Genomic DNA, 22,548 nt, shown 5'->3' with positions numbered 1-22,548 from the left:
GTGGTCTAAGTCCAGACCTCATCGAATGAAGCTTTTGCAGCGGCCGCCTCCCCTAGACTTTCCTCCCGCACTCCACTCTCTCTTGACAGGTCTTCTTTGTTGTGTTTTAACTACCTAAACGCAAAGATCTGGGCGTCGTCATCAGCCCCCTAAGTATGGACCAGTTCCCCAAAGCCGAAGTTTCCACCAAACAGTCCGGCTTAGGGTTACTAAAATCAGCGTTGACGAATCCCGACCAAATGGGCTCCCTTACGGTGCCGTAGAACCGGTTTCTTCCTAAAAGGGCCTTCAGCCTCCGCCGAGATCTTAAGAAAAAAAAAAAAAAGAGAATGAGGTGTCTACTACATTTCCCCAAATGTATTATCTCAGGTTCAGGCCAGGTGTTTTAAAATACACAACAGACAGTATTTCTCTATAAATTATGGCTAAGAAGGAGCAAGTGGAACCCATTTTTCTCGCCGTGTTTCTCAGTTTTGCCCTCCGCACCCTCCGTGCCCCACCCCGCGGGGGGTAACCCGGTGACGCCCGGACAGGCAGCTCCTGGCCACCCTCCGGGGGCCTGATTTTGAAAAGAGGAGCGGACCAATCAGAGTGCGGAGCGCTGTTTGGCGCTGCCATTTGAGCCTGGGCTGAAAGCGAGGGTGGGCCGGCCGCGGCGCCTTGGGTGTCTGCAGAGGCGGTGGGGGCGGAGGAATGAGGAGGGTCGCTCGACTTCAGTAAGCGCACCGGGATGTGTTGGCCGGGGCAGCCGGCAGGCTGATGGGGGAGGGAAGGAGCAGCCTGTGAAACGGGGCGACGGCGGCCACCAGCCCGGGCGGGGACCGGGACTGGGAGAGGCCCCTGAGCAGCCGGCTGGTCCGGGGGCTGGGCTAGGGTGGGGGGCGTGGGGTCGCAGGGATAGACGCTCAGCTGAGCCTGCGGGGGTAACGAGGGCGAGAAGAAAGGTGGGCTTTACTGGTCGGAGAGAGACAGGACAAAGGGAGGTTTGGAAGAGAGTGGCTGGAAGTAGTGAGAAGCTGGTAACAGGCGCGCTGCAAGGATCTGAAAGAAGGGAAATCTATGTAAGTAGCTGAAACGATTAAGTGACAAGAAAGAAGGCCAGTGAAAGTGAAGGAAAGGTGAGAGGTGGCACAGGGCTAAGAGAAGGGTCGGTGAAAGTGTATAGAGGATCGAGGAAAAAGCCGTGGAAGTGGCTGGGGTCCGGGGCCGGAAGAGTACCAGACGTGGCCAGAAGGCAGGGGAGCTGAGCGCAAAACTGAGAGTGTTTGGAAACTGGAAGACTTGGTGGCGAAAGAGGATCAGGACTCAGATCGCACCTCGGAGAGTGAGCGACATGTCCGGGATGTGGGATCAGAGGTTGGTGCGTTTGGCGGTTGTGCAGCAGCTTCGGGCTACTTATGGAATTAAGGTCAAGGGTGGCCGGGCGCAGAGCGATCGCAGGAGACAGGAAACAGCAACCACGGAAATAGTGGTAAGTTCTGGGGAAAGAGGTTTGGATTTTAAAAGGGGGCGGGGGGCGCATTCTGTACCATCGCTTTACCAGGTCATGCCAAAATGTTCTTTCTGTATGGATCCAAAAGAATATGTTTAAGTGTATCAACCGCAGCAACATTGACATTTTGAACTAGATAATTCTTTGAGGGGCCTAGGGGTTAACTGTCGTGTACATCATAGGATCTTTAGCAGCATTGGCTTCTACACACGAGAGGCCAATAGCGTGTCCCAATTGTGACAATTAAAAATGTCTCCAGAAATTGCCAACTTAGTATTTTGAACAAGTCGCACGTGGGGAGGGAGACACACTTTCACCACTGTTGAGTAGTATTTGGAGAGGGACAAAGGATACCAGTACATTTTCTAAATGAATCAGTAAATGAGGAGATATAATAATATTAGGAATAGGCTTTAAATGAGTAAATTGAGAAACCACAGTGGAATAGTTCAGAAGCAGTTGATTTTTGGGTGGTTGAGGTAAGGGGATTTTGAATGAGATTTTAATATTTGTACAGAATCCTCAAGAATTTCATTGTGAAAAATAAGTTGCATATAAGGATTTTGTTTTATATTTATATATAAATATAAATATATATCTTATATATATACACACCTAATTACATGGTACTTTCTTTTAAGATCTCAAATAAGTTTGTAAGTGTGTGAAAGAATTTGTGTGCATATTTCTTTTTCTTACCTCTAAGGAAAGCTGACACTTTGCTTTTAGAGTCAAATAGACTTTGATTTGTGTTTGATTCCTGCTCTCCTCCTATTTGGGGTGTGATCTTGGGCTGCTTGTCCTAAGGCTCGGTTTCCTACTCTATAAAATTGGAATGGTATCTCTCCTTGAGTTGTTTGGGGGAGTTAAAAAATAAGATTTGTAGATAAGACTAGCACACAGTGCCTGTCACATGCCACTTATTTATTCATCCAGTTGTTATGATAATCAGAGGTCTACATTCTAATTAGTAGTCATGCTAGAAACCCTAATAAAGTAGAGAAATACAGAAGATCATTGTGTTATGAGATCTAACATGTTAGGAAATTATTTAAATACTAAATTTCTTTAGCTCTTTGGTGTTTATTTTCTAAGAGTTTTGAGCTCTTTATGAAAAGTGCTAGGAATCTTTTTAAAGATGATATTTTAAGTGGTGTTCTAATAAAATTTTAAAAGCATGTTATTTGTTTTATGAGATTAAATTATAGCACTTATTTGTGAAGTCAGTTATTGTGTGTAATGAACAAAAACCACCAACTCTGAATTCTATGTATGTATGACATTTATAAATTTCAGCTTCGGCATATGATTTATTTTTGCATTTTGTTTGATTGTGTAGTATCAAGAAAATTCTGATTTACCCAAGTAAGGGGTTGCCTATAACTAACATAATTTTTTTTTTCCTTAAAATTTTTTTTGGCTGCACCTTGTAGCGTGTGGGAAATTAGTCCCCAATCGGGGCCTTTTCCAATGAGTCAGCTCTTCCAAATCAGATGGCCTAAGTATTGGAGCTTCAGCTTCAGCATCAGTCCTTCCAATGAATATTTAGGGTTGCTTTCCTTTGTGATTGACTGGTTTGATCTCCTTGCAGTCCAAGGGACTCTCAGGGGTCCTCTGTAGCACCACAACTTGAAAACATCAATTATTTGGCACTCTGCCTTCTTTGTGGATCAACTCTCACATCCATACATGAATACTGGAAGAACCATAGCTTGACTAGACAGACCTTTGCTGGCAAAGTGGTGTTGCTGCTTTTTAATATGTTGTCTGGGTTTGTCATAGCTTTCCTACCAAGGAGCAAGTGTCTTAATTTCATGGCTGCAATAATCATCTGCAGTGATTTTGTAGCCCAAGAAAATAAAATGTCACTGCTTCCCCTTTCCCCTTCCTATTTGTGATAAAGTGATGGGACCGGATGCCATGATCTTTCGGTTTTTAAAAGTTGAATTTCAGGCCAGCTTTTTCACTCCTCTTTTCACACCCATCAAGAGACTCTTTTGCCATCAGAGTGGTTGTTGTTACTGTTTAGTTGCCCACCCCTCTTCCATCTACTTCATCGGCTCCCTTTTTCCTCTATTCCTTAAGTGTGGATTTTCCCCAGAGTTCAGATCTCTGTTCCTCTTTTCTGCTCTGCTCCCTTTGTTGTTGTTCTGTCGCTAAGTCATGTCCAGCTCTTTTTGACTCCATGGACTGCAGCACTCCAGTCCTCCCTGTCCTTGACTACCTCCTGGAATTTCATGTCCATTGAATCCATAATGCTGTTCCACCATCTCATTCTCTGTCACCCCCTTCTCCTCCTGCCCTCAGTCTTTCCCAGTATCAGGGTCTTTTCCAGTGAGTCGGCTCTTCATATCAGGTGTCTAAAGTATTGGAGCTTTAGCGTTAAGAGTAGTATCATCTGCATATCTGAGGTTGTTGATATTTCTCCCGGCAATCTTGATTCCAGCTTGTGATTGATTCATCCAACCTGGGATTTTGTACTCTGCATAGAAGTTAAATAAGCAGATGACAACATACTGCCTTGTCATACTCGTTTCCCAATTTTGAACCAGTTAGTTTTTCCATGTACGGTTCTAACAATTGCTTCTTGGCCTGATACAGGTTTATCAGGAGACGGGTAAGGTGGTATGGTACTCCCAGCTCTTTAAGAATTTTCCATTTTGTTGTGATCCACACAGTCAAAGGCTTTAGCATAGTCATTGAAGCGGAAGTAGATGTTTTTCTGGAACTCCGTTGCTCTTTTCTATATTCATCAATTAAATTGAACCAGATGCTTGAAAAAGGACTAGTAAGATTTTGTCAGATCATTAATGTGAATGGTTTTGCCATGTAATGCAGCTTGCAGGATCTTAGTTCCCTCCACCAGGGATGCAACCCTGACTCAAAGCAGTGAGTCCTAACCACTGGACTGCCAGGAAATTCCCTGAATGATTTATTATTGTTAATAAAAGTTAAATGTTAATAATATGCTTTAAAAATGTTAAGTGCTTCAAGAGCATTCAGGGAGAGCAGATGTATCTAAAATAAATTAACATATATGCGATTAGGTATGCCCACTTAATCTAATTTTATATAAGCAGACATGTACTGGCTTGAATTAAAAATAAATTCAAGTTCAAGATATTGCTACAGGCTTCTTAAACAGTGACTCATTTTTAAAGTTTGGATTTATGCCCAAAGATAGTGGTAGATTCTTTATTCAGAGGTATGCATACTCAATCAACATGTGGATATACTCTTGGGATCTTCAAATGAATTAAAGTTTGAATGTAATACATTCTATTGTGACTTAAAAATGGTTTTCAAAGTGTGAAATAAAATTTAAATTGTTTACAAAATCCTTTCCTTCGATATCCAGAGCAGTTTGCTTAGTCCTCTCCGGTAATGTGGAAAGGGTTCCCAGGTGGCGCAGTGTAAGGACTCTGCCTGCCAATGCAGGAGACCCCAGAGATGTGGGGGTTCAATCCATGGGTCGGATCAGTCGATTTGGCCTTCTGTTCAAGTTAGGAAATGTTTATAAGGTGACCAATAGAAAGTTTAAGGTCAGTGTTTATATGTAGTTACTGAAGGAGCTTGCAGTATTTTCCAGAAATGTTAGTATCTTGGGCCAAATTCTGTGTAAGAATTTCCTGACTGAACACTAAATGGATTGATTTTCCATTGTGGGACTGGAAACAGGGAATTTGCTTCCTTGCTTAAGCGCTAAGTGACTGTTTTTATACTCCCAGCACCTAGTATCTTAGTATACAGTAGTTACTTTTTAACAAATCTTGATGTAATTGTTTTCTATGTCTTGACTAATAGTTTATTTCTGCTATCTTGTTTTATTTTTTGAAATTTTTAATTTACTTAATATTTAAAAAAGCTTATATTGAGCCTAATATTTGTGTTAGAGTAACTGAATTTGTCATTCTAGGGTAAAATATTTGGAGTACCATTAAATGCATTGCCCCAGTCCGTTGTACCAGAATATGGACATATTCCAAGGTGAGCAAAGTTTGAAATGACAGTAAATATTTCAAACTACTATTTGAATGTATGAAAATAAACAGTTAATTGATGCACACAATTAGTTGGAACTAGCAAATGATTTTATTTCTCAACATTTACTCAGATTAAAAGTTGTTTTTTTTTAATTTTGCATATTTTAACTTTTTAATTTGTATTCATTTTCAGGATTGAATTTTAAGGTTCAGTAATGAATAAGTGTTAGAAACAAGAATTTTTGGTTCTCTATCAGTCTTTTCACTGCTGTTCTGATTATACTCAGTGATATACTAAGCTATAAATTCTGTTATAATTTTTATTACTTTTTGTTTTAGACATGTTGGATAAAAGAATATTTAAGCTTTTGGGGTATTTGTGAATATAAATTATGTAACCCTTGAACTTTTTTATGTCACTATTTGTAAATAACCTTTTGGACTAACTGCATCAGAAATTACTAGGGACGTTTACGTCTTAAGAAAATAGTTTAAAAGTGCGTAATATAAACAAACTACCTTAGCTCTTACTAATTCATTTCTCCTCTGTCCAAAATAGGGTTTATTCTGGCTACTATTGTCCAATAACCTAAGTTTTTAACTGATGCCTTCTCCAAAAGCTTTTGAACACCTTTTTGCCTTAGGACAATTTTCCCTCACTCACACTGTAGATTCACAGTCTTCATGAGGTAACCACTTAGTATTTTGCCTTTTAGATGGCCTAGAAAGGCTTTTTTATGATGATATTTAACATTTAGAATTGCAGTCATAACCCTAGTGTGTGTGTGCACGCTTAGTCACTTCAGACGTGTCCGACTTTGTGATCCCATGGACTGTATCCCGCCAGACTCCTCTGCCCATGGGATTATACCGGCAGGAATACTGGAGTAGGTGGCCATGCCCTCCTCTAGGCATCTTCCCAACCCAGGGATCAAACCCACCTCTCTTATGTTTCCTGCATTGGCAGGCGGGATCCTTACCACTAGTGCTACCTCCGAAGCCCCCTGTCCCTAGTAATAATGTTTGTTTGTAATTTGTTGTAATTTGTTTGCCTGCTGTTTTTTTTTTTTTTTTTTTTTTTTTATTAGTTGGAGGCTAATTACTTTACAATATTGTAGTGGTTTTTGCCATACATTGACATGAATCAGCCATGGATTTACATATGTTCCCCATCCCCATCCCTCCTCCCTCTCCATCCCATCCCTCTGGGTCTTCCCAGTGCACCAGCCCTGAGCACTTGTCTCAGGCATCCAATCTGGGCTGGTGATCTGTTTCACCCTTGATAGTATACTTGTTTCAATGCTATTCTCTCTGAACATCCCACCCTTGCCTTCTCCCACAGAGTCCAAAAGTCTGTTTTGTATATCTGTGTCTCTTTTTCTGTTTTGCATATAGGGTTATCATTACCATCTTTTAAAATTCCATATATATTGCCTGCTTTTTTAAAAAGAAAACTTTTCTGTCAGTAACTCTCTGCAACATTCAGCCACTCTGCATCAATAGAATGCCTTCATTTTCTTGTAGCTGACATCCATTCAAATTTGTGTTACCAGCTGTTAACTAAGCATATAAAGCCAATATTGATTGTTAAAAATTTTTCAGTATAAAGAAATTGAGCACACACCTCTAAAAACATGAGAAGGGTTGTAAGGACTGGGATCAATTTATCCGACTTTCTGAGAGGTAATATTGATGAGGGGGAAGAAAACCTTCCCTTATTTTTGGGCAAATGTGCAGATGCTAGGTTTTTTAAGCTATGTGTGTTGTGCAAGATCACCTGTGGAAAGTGAAGAGGTAAAGAAAAGAAGACTTTGGAGCCCTGGGTGATCTTAGGATGGAGAAGTCTGGCAGAAAAAGAAGAACCAGAAAAGAAGTTTGAGAAGGAGCAGTCAGGCAGACAGCAGGAATAAGTGTAGTGAAAAACAGCATTTTCAAGATCATCAGGAGTGGTCAAGTATCAAGCAAGATAAAGACAGTGACTTGACTCTGTATTTGGCAAGGCAGAGGCCATTAGTGACTTTGATGGAGTAATGGGGATGAGTTTGATTGCAGAGGATTTGTGCATCTTGCCACCTGAAAAGAGTTCTGTCTTTCAGTTTTCTTGTTGATGCTTGCACGTCTTTAGAAGAGCATGTTCATACAGAAGGGCTTTTTAGGAAATCAGGATCTGTTATTCGTCTAAAAGCACTAAAGGTAAGCATATTCTTGAACTATATTTGTACCCCTCTTTGATTTGGTTTTTAGGATCAAAATATTTAGAATATATTTAAATATTTAGAATATATTTAAATATTAGAATATTTAGAATTTGACAGAAATTGAGTTTGCAAATAGCTTTTTTTCATGACAGAAGAACCTTTTTCCAAAGTGTGTATCGTTTATATAATCCTTTTTTTAAAAAATTGAGGTATAATTGACAAATATATTTAAGGCATACAACCTGATGTTTCGATATACCTATATGTTGTGAAATGGTTTTCACAATCAAGCTATTTATATAATGCTTTAAAAATTTTCAGAGTACTTTCAAACTCATGGTCCTTGTCCCTGTGTACTATAGGAAATGAAAGTTCACTTAAAATTTTGTTTTTAGCCTTCTAAAAAGTAGTGATATATACTAAAACAAGAGTTAAGAGAAATTCATTAAAGAAAGCTCTTTAGAGTGTAAAGAAGGATACTTTATTTGCATTAAACCCTCAAGCCCCAGAGTGCTCAAAATGATTATATTTATTTTAGAATAAACTCGATCATGGTGAAAGATGCCTGTCTTCTGCACCTCCTTGTGATACCGCGGGACTTCTAAAGCAGTTTTTTAGAGAATTGCCAGAGCCCATTCTTCCAACTGATTTGCATGAAGCACTTTTTAAAGCTCAACAATTAAAAACAGAGGAGAAGAATAAAGCTACATTGTTGCTCTCCTGTCTTATGGCTGACCACACAATTGATATATTAAGATACTTCTTTAAGTTTCTCAGGAAAGTTTCTCTTAGGTAAGTAGTAAATAAAAGTTTTTGGGAGATGACAGTTTAATTTCTCAACTAGCTAGATTTACCCTTATGATAATAGATTTCATTTGGAATAGAAATTTTTCTTAAAAATATTATATTTTTCCTTACTATAAGAAGTTTATCCTGTACAATGAAAAATATGTAATATTTCCTTGCTGTCTTGGGGCTGCCATTGTGAATGCGTTAATGGCTTATTAGTGTTATAGGATTCTGATATAGAATCATTAAATGGCTTCTAATGATTACTATGTTTTTAAAATGTTTGTGGTTTGCTTTTCAATTTGTCCCTTCTCCTGGCTGTCATTGAGCCTGTTTGTTCTAGACATACTTACTGCCTTCAGTAACTTTGAATTTTCTGTATGTGAAAATCAAAAAAATGTGTTCAATTTGTGTGGGGAAAAAAAGTGTGGACTCTAGGGGTAGCAGTGTTTTCATGACATATATTTAAGCACATGGAGGCTGTGTATTTCTGATTCTGTCTTATTTAAAGTCAGTCATATAGATGGGTAGGTGAGGGGTAACTGTATCTTGGTTTGTGTTGGACTGGTAAAGTGAGAGGTCTTCAGAATGTGCTCAGTGTTACTTTAACTCTGTATTTTTATCTCTGACTCCATCTTATAAAACTTTTTTCATTTAAGGTCCAGTGAGAATAAGATGGATAGCAGCAATCTTGCTGTAATATTTGCACCAAATCTTCTTCAGACAAGTGAAGGACATGAAAAGATGTCTGCTAACACAGAAAAAAAGCTACGATTACAGGCTGCAGTAGTACAAACTTTTATTGATTATGCATCAGATATCGGTAAGATGTAGTTGCATTCTTAAGTAACGGAATTTGTTTAAATGAGGGAGAGCCCAGCTTTTTCTAAGTGAGCCACCAAGACAACTGTTAGGAAGTGGTTATGTGCTATTTAAACATTTTGAGGGGTGGGTAGAGGAAAAATCTTGATTGTGAGCATTTTTGTTTAGGGCATGTTCCAGATTTTATCCTAGAAAAGATACCAGCGATGTTGGGTATTGATGGTCTCTGTGCTATTCCATCACTAGAAGGCTTTGAAGAAGGCGATTATGAAACTCCTGGTGACTATAAGAGAAAGCGAAGACAAAGTGTAGGAGGTAAATGGTCATGGCAGTCCCATATGTGGAGGCACGGCAATTTGCTTTTGCCTGAAATGTGTTTCAACATAAAAAAACATAAGCTATTAACTATCCCATTGCTTTTTTGAATCTTTTGGCTTGTATGGCATTCCCACCTTCTGTTTCTTCTTGCCTTCCTTGTAGATTTTCCTTGTACCCTTTTTGTTCTGTAACAAAATACTTATGATCCATCCCATATCAAGGTATTTATCCAAAGAATATGAAAACACTAGTTTGAGAAGACATATGCACCCTTATGTTCATCACAGAATTATTTTCAATAACCAAGATAAGGAAATAACCTAAGTATCCATCAATGGATGATTAATAAAGATGTAGTATGTACATATATAATGAATACTACTATCTTAATTTTTTTTTGAGGAGTCTCTGTAATGTTTTCCATAGTGGCTGCACCAATTTACATTCCCACCAACAGCATATGGGGGCTCCCTTTTCTCCACATCCTCTCCAACACTTGTTATTTCTCGCCTTTTTGATCACAACCATTTTAACAGTTGTAAGGTAGTGTCTCGTGGTTTTGATTTGCATTTCCCTAATAGTTAATGATTTTGGACATCTTTTCATGTGCCTGGTGTGTGTCTTTAGAGAAATGTCTATTCAGTTCCTCTGCCTATTTTTTGACTGGGTTGTTTGTTTTTTGGTGGTTCTTGTTGAATTATATCAGTTCTTTATATATTTTGGATATTAACCACTTATCAGATATGTGATTTGCAGATATCTTCTATTTAGTAGGTTGTCCTTTCATAAAACTGATGTCACATAGGCTACTGCCTATGTTTTCCTCTAGGAGTTTTATGGTTTCAGATCTTACATTCAGACCTTTAATCCATTTTGATAAGATTTTTGTCTGTAATGTCAGACGGAGGTTTAATTTCCTTCTTTTGCATGTGGTTTTCCCAACACCATTTTTGAGAAGACTCTTCTCTCTCCATTTTATATTCCTTTGTCATAAGTTAATTTTCCATATATGTATATATGGGTTTATTTCCGGACTCTTTCTGGCTTCACTGCTGGCTCAGTGGTAAAGCATCTGCCTGCTAATGTAGGAGGTGTAGGTTTGAAGCCTGGATCAGGAAGATTCCCCAGAGAAGGAAATGGCAACCCACTCCAGTATTCTGGTCTGGGAAATACCGTGGACAGAGGACCCTGGTGGGCTACAGTCCATGAGGTTGCAAAGAGTCGGACACGGCATAGCAACTGAGCACGTACACGCACCTCCATTTACCCACGTTCTTTTGGCTGCCGTTTCCTTGGAGTATCACCTTCCATCCCTTCACTTTGAGCCTGTATCTATCTTTAGAGCCGGGGTAAGTCTCCTGGAGGCAGTGTATAGTTGGATTTTGTTTTTTAATCCATTCAGCCACTCTGTATCTTGATCAGTGAATTCAGTCCATGTACATTGTGACTCAGACGGTAAAGAATCTGCCTGCAATGCGGAAGACCTGGGTTTGGTCCCTGGGTTGGGAAGATCCCCTGGAGAAAGGAATAGCTACCCATCCCAGTAGTCTTGGGCTTCCCTGGTGACTCAGATGGTAAAGAATCTGCCTACAGTGCAGAAGACCTGGGTTTGGTCCCTGGGTCAGGAAGATCCCCTGGAGAAGGGAATGGCAACCCACTCCAGTGTTCTGGCCCGGAGAATCCCAGGGACAGGGGAGCCTGGCGGGCTGCGGTCCATGGGGTAGCAAAGCCGGACTTGACTGAGTGACTGGCACTTTCACTTTCACATTTAGGATGATTATTAACAGGTAAAAACTTAGTACTGCCTAAACTAAAACTGTTTCCTGGTTGTTCTATTTGTCCATTGTTTCTTTTTCTTTGTGTTTCTGTCTTCCATTTTGTTCTGTGGTGTTTTTCTGTTTTCTCTTTCATGTTTTGTGTCTCTGCTCTAGATTTATGTTTTGTGGTTACTGTGAAGTTGGTATCAATTGTCTTGTAGATGAAATAGTCCTTTTTCTGCCAATAGCATCTTATTACCTTCGCTTGCTTATATGAGTGGCATCCTTTTCCTCTTCCTCTTTTGTGTTTTTGTTGTCTCAAATTATGTCTTTATGTTTGTGTTCACTACCAAATTGAAGTAGCTACAGTTTTACTGCTTTTTTCCCTTTAACCTTTAATATAGAATTGTTTGACAACTTATTCTGATACAGAGTTGCAATTTTCTGATTCTGTTTATCCTCTTACTCAAAGCTTTGTTTACTTTTGCGTTTTGTTTCTGGTAGAAGAGTTCCTTTCAACATTTTTGTAAGGCAGGTGTAGCACTGATGAACTCCCTCAGCTTCTGTTTGTCTGGGAAACTATTTCTCCTGCTAATCTGAATAATATAGCTGACAGTTTTTATCTTTCAATATTTGGAGTATGTCATGTCATTCCAATCTGTCCTGGCTTGTTGTCCTGGCTTGTCCTTAGTCATCAAAATTAGAATTCTACGTGTTCTTACCTGCTCTTTTCTCATTCCCATATCCTACTGTCTACCAAGTCTTATCACTCTGATCTCGTAAATACCTTTATTACTGTCTCTGTATCCATAGGACCTACCTCAGTTCAGAGCCTCATCTCTTGCCTGGCTAATTCCCATTCTTCCTTCAGGTCTCACCTGAAATACCACTTCCTCAAGGATACCTCCACGATTTAAATCTGTTGTTAATATTTGTACTTCATGCTGTTTACCCATTTTTCGATAGGTATTTATTTGCTTATTATATTTAATGTTTTCACGCTGTTTACCCATTTTTCGATAGGTATTTATTTGCTTATTATATTTAATGTTTGCTTCCTCCAATAGAAAGTTTCATAAAGGTCACTGTTTCATATTTTGGCTACTGTTGTATCTTCGTTGTGTCTGACACATAATAGGTACAAAATATATATTTGTTGAATGACTGAATGAAATGGTTAGAAGAACCTTTAGCTAGTTTGTCTATCTCCAAGGAGGCTTATACACACACACCCACCCCCCCCAACACACACACATGCACCCTACCCCCAACTAATCTATCATACTGCTATCAAAATGCAAAAATGATGGTTTTGTTCCTTTTTCCCTTTGGAGAAGTTCAGATTCTTCAAAATTATATACAGCCTTGTTTTCCTTACAAGACTTATCTCTTAACCATATCCACAGTTCACTAGTTGCTCTAGCTGTATCAAACTCCTGGCTTCTAGTATACATAAATTCTGTTTTTTCTTACATGCCTTTGCATATGCTAGTCACCTAGCCTGAATTTTACCTTCTGCCTAATCAACACCTACAAGGTTATATTTCCCTTTCCAAGCTTTCTCTCTTGGTGCCATTTCTTCCCTTCCTAAAACATGATGATACCCTCTTCTGTACTCTTTTATACATTGTATGCATTTTATACATTTTAGTTACTTGTTTTACAATTCATTCTGTATTTAATGCTTTCCTGTTTATGAATTATTGATGTAAGATAGGTAAATGTTGTTATAATTGATTATATGATTATATATGCCTTGCATTTCAGATTTTGTTAGTGGAGCATTAAATAAATTTAAATCTAACAGGACACCTTCTATTACCCCTCAACAGGAAAGAATTGGTAGGTATTATATATTTTTATTTACTTGGAATTTATATGTGTACATTACGGGCTTCCCTGTTGGCTCAGATGGTAAAGAATCTGCCTGTATTGCAGGAGACCCAGGTTCTATCCCTGGGTCTGGTAGACCCCCTGGAGAAGGGAATGGCACCCGACTCCAGTATTCTCGCCTGGAGAATCCCATGGACAAAGGAGCCTGGTGGGCCACAGTCCATGGGGTCACAAAGAGTCAAACATGACTGAACGACTAACAGTTTCACACTTTCATGTATATTATACAGAAATTAATTGTGATAATAATTACCTGATTTATTTTGTTTGACCAATTCCAAGTGTAATTTTTAGAGGAGATTTGTACTATAATACTGTATTATGACATTGGATATATATGTGATTACATGTATAATTACAGTGGATATGTTGAACCTAATATTATAAGTAAGAATTTATTTTAGTCTGTGTTTTTTTTGTTTCTTTTTTTAAAATTTTCTTTTTTTTTCTTTTGAACTTTTAATTTTGTTTTGGGGTACAGCCAATTAACAGTGTTGTGATAGTTTCAGGTGAACAGCTGAGGGATTCAGTCATACATATACAATATTTTAGTCTGTTTTATATCTGTGATCTTCTAAGTCATGTTCTTCCACTTGCAAGTTGGATGCTACTGAGCTTGTGAAACCGAAAAACTCAATCTCATTTTTATTTTAGAACCAGAAAATTATTAGTGTTTGTTTCAGTTTTTTATTTTGATTTGCTTGTGGCTAAAATTATTTAACCTATAGAAAATTTGATTGTTTCATTTTCGATTGAAGACATTAATTGGTTAATAGTTATTATGAAAAGCAAAAATACTTAGATTTGTTTTTGTTTCAGCTGTTACTAAGAATCTTGCCTCTTTACAACTTGACTTTAAGTAATTTAGTTATTAACGTATTTGTGATAATGCTAATGTAAACATCCCCCCATTTTTGGTTAGTTTTAAGTAATAGCTTTATAAGAAGAAATTATATGAAGCGTTTGTATTTTATCAACTCTGGGAGAAAAAACAATTTTTTTTTTTCAGCCCAGCTATCCGTTTCACCAACAATTCTTACACCAAATGCTAAGCGTAAACTGCCAGTAGATTCTCATGGTTTCTCAAGTAAGAAAAGAAAGTCCATCAAGCACAATTTTAACTTTGAGTTATTGCCAAGTAATCTCTTCAATAGCAGTTCTACACCAGTATCAGGTAACAAATAGAATTTGTATAACTGGATTATAAACATTAACATGGATGCTTATTCTGGGCAAAGTACTATTTCATAATAATTCCTTTAGGAGGCAGATTTTATTCTCTGTTTTATCAAATCTCTGGATTTTGTAAAGTCCCCTAACTTTTAAAATAGACAGTATGGTTCAGTATAATTAATGTGTATGTGTGTGTGTGTTTTACTGCCTTGCCTGTTGAAAGCTATGGGTCACTGTGAATAGGAATAGTACTGGCGCTCAGGTTTTACCTGATTGAATATCCTGAATTCTGCTTTAGTTACTTCTGGATCTATGGCTGTGAGTAGATTACTGCCTTCTGTTGAATTGAGGTCACCAGCATTTGAGTGTCTCTGAATTCAGAGTGGGGGTGTTACCATTAATGTAATCATTGTGGGTTAGTTGGGGACGGGTAGTAGTTTTAGTTTTATACTCAAGTAGCTTTTTTAAAAGCCCTAAGAGCTTTAACACCATTCCTTATGGCATGATTTCCACGTCCCTTTACCAGCTCCGTCATTTTATTCTGAATGAACTGCAAGCTCCTAATGTGGCCAGCCAGAGCCTCCAGAGAAAAATAAAATCACACTAATTTGAACACCAGGTTTTTGTTAGTGTGATCTTGGATTGGCTTGGCTCCTTTAGCATGTATGTGTAGAATACAAGTTGGCTCGTATTAAACTATGATCAGCCCAAAATGAAATGAAGCTCTAAGCCCAGAGTCTTCCATCTCATATTTATCTCACATTTAATCAAAATGTGAGTGGTCTCAGATTCTTTTAGATTTTCTTTGTTTTCAGACAATGTTAAGAGTTCTACTTTGAATTTGCTAGCTGGATTATGAGGTCTTCTTCCCAAAAGTCTCTGTTTTGTTTGTTATCCAAAAGCTTTACATTTTACTTGTCTGTTTTATTTTAAAAGGTGAACAGAATAGCAACTTGTTCTCTGTTCTTCAGGTTCTCTATGGTTCATTAAAGTGTAATGATAAGAACTCTGAAGCTATGTCTGTAGTTCTTCCAGTATTTACAGGTTGGAGATATAAACTTTAACTTAGTATATTTTTAATGTTCAGAGAGTTTTCCACTTTAGAGGACTATTTCCAAATGGCAGATGTGCATCGGAGTTCTTCTTGCCTTTGTTTATTAGTAATACAATATCTTTCCCAGGAAACAAACCTCCTTCTCTCCAAGCTCCTGACCCTAGAATAAAGCTACCTGAGTCACATTTGATATATCATATTGCCTCCAACTTTTTTTTTTTTTTTTTTTAAGGCAAATGCACCCAAAAAGTCACAGTAATGGAGAACTCTGGGGACCTGTGTAAATTCTTCATTAATACCAGTGAGAAGTTTAGAGGGTTCATGTTCACTGAGTGTATCCTAGGCAATAGTCAAGTACAAGTCAAATGTATATGGAACCTTTGCACATAACTCATAATACTTCTCCCCTAATTTTTTTCATTATAGTTGGTTTCATGATATAGTGTTAAATAACTTTATAAAAATGAGCTGTTGTAACCTCCAGTTGTTAGCATGGAGCATGGCAGTAACCATGTGGTTAGATGTGTGTTATGGGTCAGTTTTTGTCAAAAATATTGGACAAATTGGACAAAAAAAAATTGGACAAAAATGTTGGACAAATTACACTCTGGAGTCAGATAGACAGCAGGTTGGCTAGCAGATGCATACTGCATACTCAGACACTAAATTGCTTTTCAGTAGTTCATTTTTGATAATGGCATTAATTAATCTTATGCACCAGGTTCTGTGCTAGACATCTTATATACATTATAGCAATACTTATATTCACCATAAAAAATCCAAATTTAGAGCCTAAAGCCATTTAGTAAGTGGTGGACAAGCTCAGTCTGTCTCAAAAACTTATTTCTCTAAACTGCAGTAGTGCCCACCTCTCTGTTGTAAGTAAGTATTGAGTTTAAAGTAAAACTCTTAATATAAAAATAATGTTTAATCTGAGCTTTAATTGGCAACTAAGAAGAAATTAATGCTTTTTTTTTTCTTTTTTCGTTAACTTGGGTTATTTGACCCTTGAGGATTCTAACCAGAGATTATGTGATTTGTTGTTGTTTAGGGATGGAAATTAAGACTTTAAATCTAATTGCTGTTAATATTTTATACTTTGAAAAGAAAATAAGTATGTATGGTCTGTCACATGTGGTTGTTTTTATAGTTCACTGTGATACAAGCCCGGAAGGGTCGTCTCAGAGTTCATTCTCTCCTGTCGCCATCAGTGGAAACCATTTGATCAGTACAAATGTGCTAAGGCGAAGTAAAAGGCTTGCAAGCAAAAAAGTTTGCAGGTAAGTTATCCAGGTTGGGTAAAAATTTGATATATATACTTAAAAAATATTTTCTCTTTCTATTGAGAATCATATTTGAATAATAATTTTTTAAAATCCCCTTTGCCTTTATAGTCTTGTTAATCTAGGGCCTATCCTCCCGAGAAAGATTCCTAATTTGAGTCCATTTTGCCTGTTTAAAATCCTATTTTATGTTGATGTGGGTAATTTTTAAATTTCCTGTTAATATAAAAAGCTAGTCTAATGATTCTAGTTTATAAGTGACTCAACTCTTGTGATCAACAGGAAAAATAATTTTTTATGCAGATACAATGTGTTCATGTATGGTATCTTAAACCTAAAAAATTATTACTCTATTCAGTTATTAACAATGTGATTTGCTCTGGGCTTTCAAACTTTATTTTGTAGGAATTCCTCTAGTTCTTACCCTGTAAACTGATGTTTTTAATTTCACTCTTTCTAGGGTGGAATCAGGAAAAGCAGGCTGCTTCTCTCCTAAAATCAGCCGTAAAGATAAGGTTCGAAGATCTCTTCGTTTGAAATTTAATCTAGGGAAAAATAGCAAAGATGGAGTAAGTGTCTTTCACCATTTCACTGCTATTCATATTAGTGTAAAGCTGAAGATTGATGCTAAAAGGCGCTCTCAACCCTGTCTCTCTTCCATCTACTGCCCTGTTCTCAACCCGTCTTTATACAAAGCATTTACACTTGAGTAGTTATCTCCAGTTCCTCCTTTTCTATCCTCCTGAAATCAATTCCAGTGACGCTTTCATCCCCAACTCTCACTGAAATAGATCTCACAAGATTACTCATGAATTCAGCACTGCTCAAACAGGTGGACAAATATGAGTCCTTATTGGACTCAATCCATCAGTAACATGTAACCCAGCTAATGACTTGCTCTTCTTTGGCATATTTTCTTTCCTCGCTTCAAGGATATTTTAGTCTTTTGATTTTCTTCCTTCTTTGCCAGTTAATTTTCTAATTCCTTTATATTGGAGAACCCAAAGCTTTGTCCTTGGATTTCTTTTCTCACTCCACTCACTCAAGGTGATCATCAGCTCTAACTAAATATCATGTATTTACTTAGGACTTTAAATTTGTATCTCTAGCCCAAATTGCTCTCCTGAACAACTTGACTGCTTAACATTTACCTATTTGACCTCCCAGTTGGGAGGTACTGACATCTTAATAGAGCTCCTGAGATGCGTTTCTTCACTGCTGTTACTTCTCCACTCCTCCCTCTCTCCCCAACCTATACTTCTACCTGTAGTCTTTACCATCTCAGTTATGGCAATTTATTCTTCCAAGCATTTAGGCCAAAAACCATGCAAGCATTCTGGACCCCTCACTTTGTCTCACCATTAGGGAATCCTGTCTAACTTCTGCTTCCAGGGTCTATCCAGACTGACCACTTTTCACAGCACTTTATTTCTAACCTTTTGAGTTATGTCATTTAAAACTTGGATTACTGCAAAAAGTTCCTACTACCTGCTCCTACTTTGCTGAAGTACTAGAGCCTAAATTATCCCCTAAAGAGCAGAGTTAAGTCATGTCACCCCTCTTTTCAGAACTCCCCAGTGGCTCCCCGCTTCCCTGTCAGGAAAAAAAAAATGTCAAAGTTCTTACACTGATTTGCAGTGCTGCCCATGGTCTGTTCCTGGCCTCCTTCTTGGAGCTCTCCTCTACCACCCTCTCCTGCTCATCTGACTTCATTCACTTTTGCCTCTTTGTGATTTCTTGAATGTGCCAGACCTTGCTTCAGCGTTAGAGGTTGCAGTGGCATTTTCCTCTCCCTGGAATGTTCATTCCCCTTATACCTTAACGACTCTCACTCTGTTTTCTTTACTCACAAATCATCTTCAGATCAATGTGTTTAAAATTGTACCTCCTCCCGGCCACAAAAAAATTATATTCCCACCCTTTACCACTCCATATCCTTTTTACCCTGTTTTACTTTTCCTTCTAGCACTTTTCATTTTGTGTATTGTATATTACACATTATAATTTATTGTCTGCCTTACTCTGGTCTAAATCTCCCCATCAGAAATGTAAATTCCATGAGGGTAAGATTTTGGTCTGTTTTTGTTTTCTTTCACTCTGGTGAACAGTCCTCGGCACAGAATCACCACAAAAAAAATTTTTGATTAATGTATGAGGCTGTTTTTATTTTAGATCATAATATGTCCACTAATAGCCAATCAAATGCTTATAATTTCTATCAGCATGCACGCAAATATATTGTTTGCTATAAAATTATTCCTAAATTATATATATCTACCTTTTAAAATTAGCTATAGATGATTTTGATAACTACAAAACAATAGTTTGTCTTAATATTTTGAATTAACAAGGTTTATTTCTTAACCAAAACATTTTCAATTTTTTCTGTACAGAATGAGTGTTCTGGTGTCAAAAGATGTGAAAATGTTGGTCGACGACTTGCAAATCAACAAAGTTTAAAAACTAGGATTGAATCTGTAAAAACAGGTCTGCTTTTTAGCCCAGATACTGATGAAAGATTAACAAAGAAAGGTATGTTTACATGATATTGGTAGAGTTTTACCCCAAAAACCTACTTAAAAAAAATTTTTTTTTTAGTTTTCTTTCCATTTTATTGAGATAATTGACATATAACCTTTAGTTGCTTTTTTAATGATAAAATGTATTAAGTACTTTACTGTTCTAGAAATTGAAAATTCATGTTTGAATAGTGAAAATATTTGAATTGGGGTGTATTTTTATATGAATAATTGGATCTTTACGATGTAAATACAAAAATGTTTACTATTTATACATTAAAAAATTACTTTTTGTATTGACTTGTCATTTTTTATCCACACTTTAAACTTTTCATTTTGTATTGGAGTATAGTCAGTTAACAATGTTGTGGCAGTTTCAGGTGAGCTGCAAAGGGACTCAGCCATACATATACATATATATCACAAACAATTATTTTTAATACAAATCTAATTTATCGGAATTAAATGCTTAGTATTTATCATGTATTTGAATAACATTTCAAAAGTAAGTTAAATATAAGTTTTAAAACACTGAAATGCTTTATTTTAGGTTCGAAAAAGATCAGTAAGTCAGAGGAAAACTTAATAACTCCAGAGCGACTAAGTGGAACAAATTACCGGATGTCTTGGATAGGACCTACTAATTCAGATTTTCAAGAAGTAGATGGAAATGAAGCTTCTCCAATAGATGGAACTCTTGAGGTGGAGAACTCTTCTTTGGAGCCTGATATGATGGTTGAAAAGTCCCCTGTTGGCTCATATGAGCTTACCCCTCCTAATGTACACAGTACGCACAATAACAACATAACTGGCGGCTCTCTTAGTGGTGATGAAAATAACCTGACCACAGAGACTGTGGTGAAAATTCAGAAAGCATTTTCTGAATCTGGAAGTAATCTTCATGCATTGATAAATCACAAGCAGTCACCATTAACTAATGTGGAGAAAGTAAAATTCAATGAAACATCTTCTACCAAAGGTAGCCCAGAGAAAAATCTCTTGAAAACTAATTTGACTGTGATAGAATCAAATGGACACCGTACCAGTAACGATGAAAATAGCTTTTCAGAAAGTGACTTCTCACTACATCAGCCTCAAAAATCGGATAGAGAAGCCACTATAAAATGTTACTCAACTCAGATGAAGATACAACTGGAAAACAACATTCATTTGAATATATCAAAAGATTATTTAAGCAAGCAGGAGTTGCCCAGTGGTGAACATGTAAGGAAACAAGAGTCCCCAGGGGATACCCTCAATACTAAATTAAAGGATAATGAAAATTTGATTGAAGAGAACTTACTGAAACACACAGCTTCTAGGGAGGTTGTGGCTAGCACCTCTTCCTCGGAACAGAGCACGTGCAGTAGCGCAAACCTGCCAAAACCGAGTCCTGTGGGGACCATTAAACAGCAGTCACTGGTGGAAACACATGATGAAACGGTTTCTGAATGTTTACAAATAACAGAGCATGGAAGGGTTTCAGACCACATACAGTGGTTTAACAAACTTTCTTTAAATGAACCAAATAGGACAAAAGTTAAGTCACCTCTTAAGTTTCAGCGTACGCCTGTCCGTCAGTCAGTGAGAAGAATCAATTCTTTGTTGGAGTATGGTGGACCTCCTCCAAGGCATAAATTAGCAAGTCTTGGTGATACTGCTTCTCCTCTGGTTAAATCAGTGAGCTGTGAGAGTGCTCTTCCCTCTTGTATAGAAAGTATGACTATGACAAAAGATTCCTCCCTTCCATGTACCAGATCAGGTCCTAAAGGACAGAAGTCTACATCTTGCAAGCAGTCAAATATTGATATGATTTCAAAATCAAGCATGGAGGTAACTTCTACATCTTTCTTACAAATGAAGAGGCATCCAAACTCTGTGAATGCGTCTCTTGGGTCCACCAGAGTTTGTAAACAAGAAGTGATATCTAATAATCAAATTAAGGTTCCCTTGGATGATCTAACAAACCATGATATAGTAAAATCTATTGTAAGTAATGATAAGGTCATTCCTCCTAGCGTAAGCAGCAGGGTCCTTAGAAAACCATCAGAAAAAGAGAGGATCTGGTATAAAGGTTCTCCAAAAAATCCTATTGGAAAAGTTCAACTACTACCAACAAGTAAACCTGTAGACTTGTAATTGGTAAATGTTGTTCTTGTCATTAATGTATATAAAATTATCAATTGGTGATATGACTTGCAAGGTAATATGATGTGTTTGTAGCTCAGGATGATTGTTATGTGATGAATTTAATTTCATTGCACAAGCAACTTGAATTCTTATTTTTCTTAATTATGGCAATATTTAAGCTATCTTAAATTTTATTGTGATCTCTTAAAAGCAGAGGTTACACTTTACTTTTTTAAAGAAATTGTTGACTAGGTTTAGAAGAAGTTAATTTTTGAGAATTGGATGGATTTTATTTTTTAATGTGTGATAGAATGGAATGAGTTGTGCTGATTTCTTGTTACTCCTAAGTCAGATGAAGTTTCTCCAAGAAATCTCAACACACAGGGAGAGCTAAGCCCTGCAGATCTTATTTCTCAAATTCCATTAATGTTCAGTGTCTTTAAAAATCCCTAGAAATTAATTTGCTTCAATAGCATTTTAATCCTTTGTTCCTTTTGGATGTAATTAGGTTTATATTGCCTATAGATGTGACAGTGTGTTCCCTTGAACTAAGAATAATGACCGATGCAGAATGACGATGACTCAAGTGTGCTCACGTAGTATGAGGCTGCAGAAATAACAGATGACTTTTAAGCCATACTATATTTTTAAAGTTAATTTGCACAAATACATTTGTATCTGTTTTGTCCAATATAGAATTTAAAATTTTTTAAGAAGGAGTAATTAAGCTTGGAAGATTTTAATCAAAGTGATTGCTTGTATGCAGATGCTTGGTTTTAGACTTTGAAGTAATTGATGCGCCTCTGTACATTTACCTTTGATTCTTTCAAGAACCTGTGATGGTTTTGTCATGTGTGTAAATGTTATTTATTTAGCATAGACATTAAAGATAACTTTCTGGAAAATGACTTGCCTGCGACTCTAATGAAATTCAAAGTACCTTTTAGAATTTGATCCAAATTGTCAAGCTAATCTATCTAAATTGATATTTAAATTATTAGAAATAATAAAGTTTTAAGGACAGAATACTATCACCAGTAGAGTATATTTAAGTTTTAGAAGAAGGAATATGCATGCAGAATCAATCACTAAAGATGGTTTTGCAGGTCAGGTGTTAGAATGCCACATTCAAAGCTG

General features: G+C 37.2%; 1 protein-coding gene across 1 annotated transcript; it reads left to right on the top strand.

Annotated features, from left to right (window-relative positions):
• Nucleotides 1-877: 877 nt before the first annotated feature.
• ARHGAP11A (Rho GTPase activating protein 11A) lies at nt 878-22,316 on the top strand. Its single transcript, XM_065941027.1, has 12 exons — nt 878-1,471; nt 5,409-5,479; nt 7,572-7,668; nt 8,212-8,465; nt 9,122-9,285; nt 9,453-9,599; nt 13,127-13,201; nt 14,262-14,426; nt 16,630-16,759; nt 17,223-17,331; nt 19,156-19,294; nt 19,832-22,316. Exons 1-12 carry the CDS (start codon nt 1,334-1,336, stop codon nt 21,418-21,420), a joined length of 3,078 nt encoding a protein of 1,025 aa, XP_065797099.1. The 5' UTR covers nt 878-1,333; the 3' UTR covers nt 21,421-22,316.
• The last annotated feature ends 232 nt before the right edge of the window (nt 22,317-22,548 follow it).

This window comes from Muntiacus reevesi, chromosome 7 (genome assembly GCF_963930625.1).
Source record: "Muntiacus reevesi chromosome 7, mMunRee1.1, whole genome shotgun sequence".
NCBI classification, from domain to species: Eukaryota; Metazoa; Chordata; class Mammalia; order Artiodactyla; family Cervidae; genus Muntiacus; species Muntiacus reevesi.
Note: the sequence above shows the minus strand (reverse complement) of the source record. Positions and strands in the feature narration are given on the sequence as shown.